Below are 12,949 nucleotides of genomic sequence, written 5' to 3' on the forward strand. Positions count from 1 at the left end.
TTAATAAATAGTGTTGCCTCCAAGCTGCGTGTGTGTGCACCTAATTCGAACCTACTACATTTGGCGTCAGAAGTTGTGGAAATATAAATATTGCTAGGTGTTATCCTAGGGAAGTAAAATGGGCACATGAAAAACAAAGACAAAACTCATCTGGACGCCTTCGTACGACCGGGATGGTGTGACGACCATCCTTCGGACAGCCCCGGGGATGGCAGCCCCGGTGACAGAGAGAGAGAGATGGCGCTGCACGCGGAGCGGCGGGACTGGCATCGCACCGCTGCTTCGCCGCCATCGGGAACGGAGCGATGGAGCCGCGGGGAGAGGACACCGTCGTCTCTGCGGGGGCTGGCGGGGGGAGGCCCAGGCATGCGGGCCACGCGGTGGGGCCGCCAACTCGGCGGCTGATCGTGGCGCGGTTCCCGCCAAAACGCCGCTCCCGCCAACTCGAGGGCTGGTCGGGGCGCGGTTCCCGCCAACTCGAGGGCTGGTCGGGGCGCGGTTCCCGCCAAAACGCCGCTCCTGCTGCCGAAATTCCGCTCCCGCCGACATCAACGCCTGCAGAGGGGGAGTTCCAGCCTTCTGCTCGAGCGCGAGAGGTGGATGGGTTCGCAAGAGCAGGCCGTGTTCACCATGAAAGATTCTTCGGGCTGTTCCAGTGCTCCACCTTGCCGCCCTCCGCTATTCACAGTTTGCCAGGCGAGTCGTGACATGACAAGCACCCGGCCCCAAGAAAAATAATAATAACTTCACCCATCTTGCGTGTGCCGGGTTGCGATCGCGGGTGTTTTTTTTTTAACTCGCTGGTTTGCGGAGTGTGTTTGTCCGGTTGTGTGCGTGATAAATTGACGCGGCTTCCATGCGGGTGTCTGCTTGTAACGGCGTTGTTAAATACGGCGTCGAGATCGGTATCTTCTGGGTGTAGTTAATGATTAATTCGTTGTTGGTGTCCCGAGCTCCGTTGATATGCTGTAGGTTGCCGTGTTAACGACTCGTGTTGTTACATCGTTTTGTTGCGAAATCGCCATTGTTATTGTGTATACTGTATGGAGTTTCGCTCGTGATTGTCACGTGTAACTGTAAGAAACTTTGATCGTCATTGTTGCCAAGGTACAGACCGTATGAAGCTTTGCTTGGAATTGTTAACAGGGTATGGAATGTTGGGTACTTGCTTGTGATTATTTACTATGTACGGATTGTCTGGAGTATTGATTGTGTGTGTTGCCATGTGGGGACTGGATGGAGCATTGCGCCAAATGATTGACTGTACGAACTTCGTATACTACATATACTGTATTAATCAATTCGGCGATTTTTGACGTTTGTGTCTAGTTTTTTTTTGCTCTCAAAATTCGAATGCCCTGAGTCCCATGGTTAATGTTGAAGGGTATTTTGAAATGACAGGTTCGCTTTGTTTCAAACTCACTGGTTGGTTCCTGTCCGTTGTTTCACAGATGATGTATTTTGTGCGGGAATGCTCCTTGTGTAATACATGGATCGGGGGTGCGTTTCCGTTAATTGCCGTCAAATTGCGTTGCTCTCTCCACTCGGTTGGTACAGCTGCATGCTGCAATGCGAGTCTCGGAGATGATGTGTACGGATACGGGATGTGAGGTGTATTGTTGTGACCATTGAATATTCGGGATCGTCACAAATTGTGCTTACCTGTTCGGCATTGGATCAGTTCTGTGGGGGATCATAATTCAAACTGTATGTTGTGATGGTGTTAAATTGTGATGGTGACATGCTGCCAGGGATTTGGAATTGTGCTGCTGGCTGTCACCTATCTTGGGGCGCAGGTCCTGACCAGGATGGCCCAGTGAGTGTTGCGTGTCTAACATGAACATTGTGGTCCCGTCATGCTATGGCTGACGGCTTGACCTGACAGCCCGGAGATTGAAACACTCCGTGGTATGTCTAGCCTAGTGGGCTGTGCGCTCACAGGGCTCGGAGAGTGTGGTCCCGTCATGCAATGGCTGACGGCTTGACCTGACAGCCCGGAGATTGAAACACTCCGTGGCATGTCTAGCCTAGTGCGCTGTGCGCTCACATGGCTCGGAGTGTGTGGTCCCGTCATGCAATGGCTGACGGCTTGACCTGACAGCCCGGAGATTGAAACACTCCGTGGCATGTCTAGCTTAGTGGGCTGTGTGCTCACATGGCTCGGAGAGTGTGGTCCCGTCATGCAATGGCTGACGGCTTGACCTGACAGCCCGGAGATCGAGACACTCCGTGGCTTGTCTAGCCTAGTGGGCTGTGCGCTCACATGGCTCGGAGAGTGTGGTCCCGTCATGCTGTGTTTGACGGCTTGACCTGACAGCCCGGAGATCGAGACACTCTGTGGCTTGTCTAGCCTTGTGGGCTGTGCGCTCACATGGCTCAGGGAGTGTGGTCCCGTCATGCTATGGCTGACAGCTTGACCTGACGGCTCGGAGGTTGAGACCCTCCGAGGCGCGTTGAAACAGTGGGCTGGAGATTCGTAAGGTTCAGGTGGAGTTGTCCTGTTACGTTGAGACTGTATCCCTCAGTTGTTAGGGTGCATGTTGTGCAGTGAGTGAACGATGGGTCGTCTCAGCTCGGTCGGTACAGCTATATGCTGCGATGCAAGTCTTGGAGAGAGACTGGGTTAAAATCCCACCGATATGGCCGACGCGTGCTGCTGGTTGTGACGCCGCGTCGGAAAGGCGGTGGGGTGGTAACATGGAAATTCCCCCCCCGATATGGCCGACGTGGGCTACTGGTTGTGACGCCGCGTCGGAAAGGCGGTGGGGTGGTAACATGGAAATTCCCCCCCCGATATGGCCGACGCGTGCTACTGGTTGTGATGCCGCGTCGGAAAGGCGGTGGGGTGGTAACATGGAAATTCCCCCCCCGATATGGCCGACGCGTGCTACTAGTTGTGACGCCACGTCGGAAAGGCGGGGGGGGGGTGCTAACGGGTGACTGTCATTGCATGCGTGATTCTAACGCGGGGGGGGGGGGGGGGGGGGCTGTGCTGGAGCGTAAGTGGGTTAGCCAGTTTTCATGTATATTTGTTGTTAATTCCCCGTTTTCTATGCGGTTCCCTTTTACCCTCGTCGATTCTGTATATATTACGTGATTGTATTTCTTATCGGTCGCCGGTCATTTATTGATGTTGCTGGTTCGGAGGCACACCTTTTCGATGTTTCACAGTTGTGTTACAGCCGGGGACGGCTGTGTGTTTATACAGGGGGGGGTGATGTAGTGACATAGAACGGTCACTACTGTGTTGGCCCGTACGAGGGCTGGGGGCCCCAAGGGGGTGCCTGGGGGGTCACGTGCTGGAGGGATCCGGACCTTCCCAGAGGTGGGGGAAGTGAGGCGTGTCCTGGGAAGGGAGGCGTGGCCTGGAGAGAGCCAGCCACGCCTGGGCGGAGCCGGCCACGCCAAAGCAGATATAAGCGTGGTGTGAACGCAGAGCAAGGCTGTTGTACTGTACTCCAAAGTGAAGACATCATCGGTCGTCAAGTCCCGAGTCGTCGTCCTGGGCCAGGCAGGCCGTTGCCTGCCTGGTCCAGTCTGTGTCGTGTTCCAGAGTGTTAGTGAGTTGAGGAAGGTGCTCACCACCTTATGTACAGTGTTATATTACTTACCGTTTAATAAATAGTGTTGCCTCCAAGCTGCGTGTGTGTACACCTAATTCGAACCTACTATAAGTTTCCCCTTCATCTACCCAGGATGTTAACGTGCCTTTCCATTTTCAGAGCTCATGAACCTGACAAGAAAATGATCAAAAGTACGTATATTTAACACTAACAGGCAAAAGCCGCCAATTTGTAACACATCTGCCAGCGTAAATCAATAAAAAACAATACAAGGAAAGCGATAGCGACCCACTGTTCATTGAGGACGAGACCACAGGCAGCCGAGCATGGCATAATATATGCAGCTTTAAATTTAAACAAGACACAGGTTTTGCGAACAAGTGAAGCAAAACATAAAAAAATGGTCGAACGGCAGAGCAAAAAGAACCATAAAATATGTGCGTTTCTGGAAATATTTAAAGCTCGCAAAAAGGAAATACACTCATTCAGGGCCTAGGGTTAAGTTACTGAGCAACTGCCCGTGGGACAAAAGTAGAATAAAATTAACCAGCGAAGTGGCGTGTAGCATGGAAATAACAAAACTGTATTCATCGACAGTGACTCTCAGGAACATCGGCAATGACTCACAATGACTATGGGTATAATGGCACTGGATATGGTGAGTTTTACAATTATTAAATAAACATTTGATCCATGGCTCCAACATGCCGGGGCATTTGTTGTCGCTGCAGGATTTGCAGTGAAGGCAACGATCATTACTCAGTGGCATGACACACAGAGTGCGGCGAGTGAGATACACTACCCCCGTGGCGACACCTTGATTCATGCATCCAGACAAGAAGAACAGCCACGGAAATAAAACAAAAGCAAAGGCTGACGATGTTTATCATAACCAATGGCCATGTCGCTCGACTCTCACCATCAACCCCCCCTCGTCTGGGCCGCTGTGCTTGGGACCCCAGTGCAGTTTCTAACGGCAGCCCAGGTGCATAATGGGAATATGGATTTTGTGCAATATAGGGGTAGAGTTAAGCTGGAATAGCCAATCATTTCAGTTATAGATTACTCTACCGATAATGATTTTGATTACTCGTTGGGGAAAAAACGTTCCTCTGTTGCCACGTGCGTCGTTGGATGGGACGTGATGTTTGGGGTTTTGTTGATGTCATCGGCATCATTAGCCAAGTTGCGCTGGGGGCATGGCTAATAGGGGTTTCCTGCCTTCAGGAGGCAGCATGTGGGGGCGCTCACAATATTCTTAAAAGGACCCAAGTAATCAATTACAATAGAGCAGCCGACTACAATCTTTAGTCAATCGATGCAATCTACGATTCGTTCCAAGTCTATATGTGAGGCGGATCATGGCCACGTGATGCATGCGGAGGCACTGCCGCCATGGCTATGACGCAAACATCGCACACCTTTACGTGCGCCCCAACGTCATGCATGCTGTGCATGAGTTGGGCCCAAAAGCGGGATTTGCCATGTTTTTGGAGCATAGTAAATCTGGCTTGACTCAAGGTCAGTCACAAATTGGTGGTGACATTTTGAAAGACATGGAACCATTAAAGCATCATTAGGCAATTGCCTGATGAACTTTGCGACAAGGGATTTCTGATCAAATAGTTATTTTTGTTTGACCTTATTATAAGTCCCCCACCCCAGGCAACCATGAATTCAATTATTAAATTGTTCTTACACCTAAATGCACTGTATGAAAGTTGCTATTCTCAAGTTTAATTTGTCTAGTCAAGTTAAAATTGTCCAGTCGTTATGAATTCAATTACATCCTCTTTATTTCTTTCATGTAACCTCTGAATATACATTTTTCACAATGCATTCTGTCCACCGTAATTTTCCTCGTTGCTACTTAATTGCTTCATGAGTCATCCTTACTTGCCACTATGTGCCAACACATAAGGCCATGTTTGCTCATTTCAGCTTTCCATCACACAACACTAACCGGGCATGCTCACTGTAACTTCGGCATGCCGGCTGTAATTTAACCGCATGCCAAACCGAGACCTCAGAGCCGCCGTGACTTACAGCAGCTCGGAGTGCAGTGATAGATTCATCAGACCGCCAAGAATGAAATCACATTGATTAGTGGAGTCTTTCATCTCACATAATGGCTTTCCCCCTCACTGCCCTGCTTTTGGTCACACACGGGCAATAGTGAACAAAAATGTACGAAATGAGAAAAGACCACTCAGACCATCGAGCTGCCTCCATGGCGGATTGGAAGATGGATTAACACAGTGCGCACTGGCTCCCCACCACACACGGCATTCCCAGGAACCACGGGTAGCGATGAGATTCATCATAATGTACTGTGTGGTGCTGTCACTGACGTGAGCAGCAGAGACAGAATGGAAATTCGTTCCAATCTGATCAAAGAGCAGTGAGTCCAACAATGAGGGACTCACTGTTGGACAACACTGCGCGGGTGATTTGCAAGTCAAGAAATTGGGTCGTGGTGTCACGGTGATACATATGTAGTGACTTAACTCGGAGATGCTAAGAGGTGGAGGCACTTCTTTTATTTAACCAAGCACCCTTTGCACAATACACACTCTACCACAAAAGAGTTTTTTTTTGGGTTAGACCACGTAAATATCTAAATGTGTCATTAAACCCGCCACCACCCGACACAGCCAACTAGAAAGGGTTGTCATGTAAACAGAACGTGCCAATTCGTCAATTGTACAGCACACCGGTATGTTGGAGAGCCAAGCCACAACATTCACCATCTGAGTACGAGGTTTCGCCAGTAATTACAACTAGCTTCATCAGGCGACAGCCAGATTTGTGGAGAAGTCTAACTGTTTCGTTCCTTATATAGAGGCGTAGATGTGGTGAACACGCTTCTGCGCTCTTGTGCCACGTGGGCGGGGGGGATTACTAAGGCAACGTACATTATGCATTATGCTAGCTCTTTGAACATGTCCTTCCACTCTGTTGTGTGTATTAAAATAGCCGTACCAGCTGGTACGGCTCATTTATACATTTATACACAACTCTACGTGGGTTGCTCGCCTATACACAACACTAACCGTCTAACACTGACGGCGCTGAACCGAGACAGCCAACTACCGTCTAACAGCGAAATATCGAGTGAAGACGACAGAGACGATGGCAATGATCTTCAACAGCACGACGGAGATCCCACTCGAAACGACAGCCCCGAGCTCTCGCTCAGGGCCACCTTTATGCTCCCAGGGGCGTGGCCTCGCTCCACTTAGGCCACGCCCCCTCTCTAGAACCTACCAGCGGGTTCCCGGGGCTTCCCCCTGTCCCCCTTCCGTAACCTTTCCCCCAAATATCCCCTCTGGTGTATCCCCTGGCCTGCTGACGTCAGGGCTGCTGTAAGCCGCAGATCTCCTGCCCTGCCAGCAGCCAGCGCTATGCTGCTACATTACTTATTCTATGTCACTACACATAGAGTAGCTGAAGCGCAGGTGTGAGGCTGGCTCTTGTCTGATGTCATCAATGCCTATCAAGGCAACTCAGAGCCAAACACAGCAATGGATAGTCATCAATGGTAACGGACAGGGTGTTGATGATAAGAGTGGTGAGGGGATAGGTTAGTGAGGGATTCAGTTGTGGGGGGTAGAGCGGTAACGAGTATGGCAGTGATTAGTAGGCGGTCAGTAGGTGAGCGCGCTGACAAGCAGGGTGGTGAGGGATATTGAGATGAAGGTTATGGTGGTGAGGAGTAGAGTTCTGAGGGGTTGGGTGGTGAGTATAGTAGTGAGAAGTTGGGTAGTGAAGAATAAGTGCTATGAGGTGGGGTCACGATGGATGGTGTGGTGAGGAGTATACGGTAGTGACTAATAGGGTGGTGAGGAGTCGTGATTGGACGTGTGGTGAGAAGCAGGGCATTAAGATGTTAGAGCAATGCTGGGGCATGGTGGTGAGGAGACGTCTGGTGGGGGTCGAGGCGTTTGGTTAGGGTCGAGGAGGTGGGGAGGAGGTGACGACGCCGCCTTACCTTTGTCGCTTGTGCTGGGGGTGCTGTTCTCCGTGTGGCAGGGGCACGAGGTGGCACACTTCACCGCCATCTGCTTTCTGGTCACACACGCCTGGTACTCCAGCTTGCACTGAAACAACAGCGGGCAAACAAACACCACGCAGTGGTTACGGTTTACTTTACTACCCTCCCACCTTCCTAACGTGCATCCTCTAATTACAAGAAGAGTAACGATGAAGATTTGCATTTATTGAGAGCTTAAAATGCCACGGCATCTCGGAACGCTTATGCAACTCAAAAAAAATATTTAAATGGCCATTACTGTGGAGTGACACAATTTTTAAATGGCAAAGAAATACTCCAAAGGTAATTTTAGGTGTTCCAGGATAGCATTCTCGTGATTTCACTTTAATATCAGACTGAAAAATTGTATTGCGAATGCTGATGTTAGCAGGGCACTGACGGAGCCCCTGACTGATTTTAAGAGTTTCAAATTTTAGTTTATGAAGCTTCATACTCACGTCGGACAGCTGTCGATATTTATTATACATGGCCTTTACAGTAATGTGATATGCTTATGGTATTTCTAAGATATAACATATTCAAATTGAGGTAGCGATGGTGCAGTAGTTTTAGCACACTGTGCTATGAACTAGGCCACCTGCGATTAATTCCTCGTCAGAGATAACAGCAGTGGTATCTGAACCGGTTCTGGGACACAAACCCCTTTCGTGAACTGGTGCCGGCCAGCATGGTGAGTTATGGTCCAACAGCGCCTCATAATAATAGACATTTGCAAGGCGCATTTCATCCACAGATCCCAATATGTCATGTATGGAAAGTAGCAAATAATCAGAACCAGGCTAAACCGACAGAACTTGGGGCTGAAGGCCAGTTTAAAGAAGTAAGTTTTCAAGAAAAACTGAAATAGCCGTAACGACTCTGATTGTCTTATTACGAAAGGCAAAGTGTTGTTCCACAGTCTGGGAGCTGCACTGGCAAAAGCCCCATCACACCAGGAACAGAGCCTTAACCTCGGAGTCCTTAGCAGAGGGTGGTCGCAAGATCTCGGGGACCTCGTTGGAGTGTAAACATGGATCAGTTCCTGCAAATATTGGTGTGCTAACCCATCGAGAGCCTTGTATTATCAGCAGCAGCAGGGTCTTATAGTCTGCGCATGCAAAGATAAGATAGTAGGTGTGATGTTCCTTAAAACGGTGTGCATAAGCACTCTAACAGCAGCATTCTGAACAAAATCCCGAAAAGTACTGTGTTGTGGTCATCAAGACGGGAGAACACGAAAGCATGGACCGGTCTCTCCGAGTCATTAGTTGACAGGAATCAAATAATGCATCGAAACTCTGTCAAGGTCAAATGTGACAACGTGGAGCCAACTGCGCCCCTCCTCCCCCGCTGCACCCCAAATTTCATTACATGCTCGTGAGCATTACTGCCAGTGCAAAGCAGAGTAGCGAGGGTGGCTTGGGAGTGAGGCGCAATGTCTGCCTCCGTTCTTGTCACCGCATGTGGCTTAAGCTGGTACCTGCTGCTGAAAAATGTTCCCCAGGCTCACACCCAGATCTCGGCAGATTACAGTTTGGTCAGAACAGAGGTCAGTGGGACCGACTGGAAGGTTTGTGTCATGCGAGCCATCCCATGAAGAAAAATATCGACTTCCTCTAGCCCCCAGAGCCATACAACCATTTCCTATGACTAATTTAAAAACTCTCTACGAGATCAGTGATTTTCCTGCGTGGAATATGTTTGGTCTAACGCGAATACTGGTCATGTTCCTGGGTGTGCACTTAAACTAATTGGAGCTGTTAAATTGGCACCGCTGTAAGGTGGCAATCAGCATAATTACAACGTTTCCACCTGAGGTCTCCTCTACTTTTTCTAGCTAAGTGTTCAGAGTTATATTTGTGTTAAATAAAAAGCAATACATTGTTACTTTTGAAAAAATGATTTTACCCCGAAAATCACTAATTTTGTTGATTAACCTGGGGGAGGCTTTTCATCAGATTAAAAACGCTAGATCAAAGCAATTATATATAATTTGATTTTTCCAACAATAGCGATGATGCTTGAAATCTTGTAATATGTATCTCCTCCCACTTCCCAAGATGTAGGTATGTGGAACTCCTTTCACACTGTACGTAGCCACAGAGCAGTGTGGAAACATCTCCATCACGAGTAGAAGAAGCAGATCAGGAAACTGAATAAAGCTGAGCAAAAAAAATATTTAAAACCCCTGTCATGATTCCCCAAGCTTTGACATGGGATGGATTAGAAACAAGGCGTCTTGCTTGAAGCTAAACTCCTAAGCTGCAGGCGCTGTTCGTCTGCGAGGGGCGTTGGGGCGCTGCCCCACTAAGCACCTAGAGATGAGAAATTATTTTTGGAATAAAAATACTTTTCTATAAATTGTTTTGTTGTTTAAAAAAAATAAACAAACGTGAATTACCAAAAGAAGATAACATTTTAAGTTGTTCATATTAGAAACCGCTGCAACACAGTCGGATTTGTGCCTCGGGGAGGTCTCTAGTTGGATGTGAAGGCGTCTGAGAGAGAGATTTCCCTTCTTCATTCGTTGCGATTCGCTTCACATCTTAGCCACGCCGTTTGAGACCCATTCAAGGCGGTGAAAAAGGCGCCTATGACTGTAACGACTATGTCACAACGCTAGAATATGGGACCTTTCTTTTCAGTATCAAATTAAAAGAATAGAGTTGACCCTTTCTGGCAAAATAATACAGGCTCTTTTGCTATGGTTGTCCCACCTGATGACGGAAGCTTGTGTTGCCTCCGTAACGTCGTGATTGAGTTATTTTTTAATTTTATTTTCACCTACTTGACTTTACCGAAACAACCAAGGAGTATGAATCCTTGCAGTCACGAAAACCTCAAATCTAGAAGAATAATACAGGTGTTAAGATGTTAGACCAGAGCAGACGAGAAAGCCTTTTGGCTTCGTCTGGTCTAATACTTTGAGACTAGGCTCTAAAAAAAGCTGTCTCTGGTGTGGACCAATCAGTTTCAAAGACAATGCAGAGATTATCGGAGTATGTTTTGTTTGCATGTTAACCACAAGTACGTGTAGTTAATGCAGACATAATTCCTTGCAAAAGGTTTTTGTTTGGTGTCTTAACATCTTAACACCTGTTTTATTGCCAGAAAGGGTAAAACCAATTATTATATCACAACGCTAGGTTGCACTGTGCAAATACAGTAAGGGAAAAAAGTATTTGATCCCCTGCTGATTTTGTACGTTTGCCCACTGACAAAGAAATGATCAGTCTATAATCTTAATGGCAGGTTTATTTGAACAGTGAGAGACAGAATAACAACAACAAAATCCAGAAAAACGCATGTCAAAAATGTTATAAATTGATTTGCATTTTAATGAGGGAAATAAGTATTTGACCCCCTCTCAATCAGAAAGATTTCTGGCTCCCAGGTGTCTTTTATACAGGTAATGAGCTGAGACTAGGAGCACACTTTTAAAGAAAGTGCTCCTAATCTCAGTTTCTTACCTGTACAAAAGACACCTGCTCTCAGAAGCAATCAATCAGATTTCAAACTCTCCATCATGGCCAAGACCAAAGAGCTCTCCAAGGATGTCAGGGACAAGATTGTAGACCTACACAAGGCTGGAATGGGCTACAAGACCATCGCCAAGCAGCTTGATGAGAAGGTGACAACAGTTGGTGCGATTATTCGCAAATGGAAGAAACACAAAAGAACTGTCAATCTCCCTCGGCCTGGGGCTCCATGCAAGATCTCACCTCGTGGAGTTGCAATGATCATGAGAACGGTGAGGAATCAGCCCAGAACTACACTGGAGGATCTTTTCAATGATCTCAAGGCAGCTGGGACCATAGTCACCAATAAAACAGTTGGTAACACACTACGCCGTGAAGGACTGAAATCCTGCAGTGCCCGCAAGGTCCCCCTGCTCAAGAAAGCACATATATATGCCCGTCTGAAGTTTGCCAATGAACATCTGAATGATTCAGAGGACAACTGGGTGAAAGTGTTGTGGTCAGATGAGACCAAAATGGAGCTCTTTGGCATCAACTCAACTCGCCGTGTTTGGAGGAGGAGGAATGCTGCCTATGATCCCAGGAACACCATCCCCACCGTCAAACATGGAGGTGGAAACATTATGCTTTGGGGGTGTTTTTCTGCTAAGGGGACAAGACAACTTCACCGCATCAAAGGGACGATGGACGGGGCCATGTACCGTCAAATCTTGGGTGAGAACCTCCTTTCCTCAGCCAGGGCATTGAAAATGGGTCGTGGATGGGTATTCCAGCATGACAATGACCCAAAACACATGGCCAAGGCAACAAAGGAGTGGCTCAAGAAGAAACACATTAAGGTCCTGGAGTGGCCTAGCCAGTCTCCAGACCTTAATCCCATAGCAAATCTGTGGAGGGAGCTGAAGGTTCAAGTTACCAAATGTCAGCCTCGAAACCTTAATTACTTGGAGAAGATCTGCAAAGAGGAGTGAGACAAATTCCCTCCTGAGATGTGTTCAAACCTAGTGGCCAACTACAAGACACGTCTGACCTCTGTGATTGCCAACAAGGGTTTTGCCACCAAGTACTAAGTCATGTTTTGCAGAGGGGTCAAATACTTATTTCCCTCATTAAAATGCAAATCAATTTATAACATTTTTACATGCGTTTTTCTGGATTTTGTTGTTGTTATTCTGTCTCTCACTGTTCAAATTAACCTACCATTAAAATTATAGACTGATCATTTCTTTGTCAGTGGGCAAACGTACAAAATCAGCAGGGGATCAAATACTTTTTTCCCTCACTGTATAGCAGGTCACGGCCTACATGCTCTCGGCTTTTGGCAGTGTCAAAGGGGTTGTGTAGTGTGGACTTGAGGGTCATGCGGACAACATTTGAGTGCTTTGTTGTTTTGTTTCGTATTGTTTATAAATGCCTACCGTTGGTAGATAAGACAGTTATATCACTTTCACGGGAAGGCCAATCACGTGACGAAGTTTTTATTCATTAGAACCCCATATTTTCCAAGGTCACTCACAACAGCCCCACCTAGCAGATATGTCACGAGCTACCAACTGCGAAGCCATGCATCCAGCCCATCCCATGTGAGTTTGAAGCTTTGTTACTGAGAAAACAAGAGTTGAATATTGCAGTCAGATGCCCGAGTGATGCCACGAGATCGATATTTTGGCATTGCTGGTCATGACCTGAAATACTTTTTTTATTTCTAGAACTTCAGAATTGTGTCAGCATGCCCAGGACAAATAGCCTAGGTGTAATTATTTTAATTTAAAATGTTAAATGCTTTCACACGCCAATACATATATGACGTATTTATATAATTATATATGATGGTAGAATGATTGTCACACAATTAGAAGATTGCGAGTTTAAAC

The 12,949-nt window shown here is 47.4% G+C and overlaps 1 protein-coding gene across 2 annotated transcripts in view; it reads right to left on the bottom strand.

Moving 5' to 3' along the window:
- The window catches only part of LOC144720517 (testican-3-like), a 221,832-nt gene that overhangs the window by 14,886 nt on the left and 193,997 nt on the right, over nt 1–12,949 (bottom strand). For both annotated transcript variants that reach the window (XM_078597284.1, XM_078597285.1), the window contains exon 6: nt 7,555–7,663. In XM_078597284.1, the coding sequence (XP_078453410.1) occupies nt 7,555–7,663 (109 nt within the window). The remainder of the gene's footprint in view (nt 1–7,554; nt 7,664–12,949) is intronic.

This window comes from Lampetra planeri, chromosome 9 (assembly GCF_965212315.1).
Source record: "Lampetra planeri chromosome 9, kcLamPlan1.2.h2, whole genome shotgun sequence".
In the NCBI taxonomy this organism is placed as follows: Eukaryota; Metazoa; Chordata; class Hyperoartia; order Petromyzontiformes; family Petromyzontidae; genus Lampetra; species Lampetra planeri.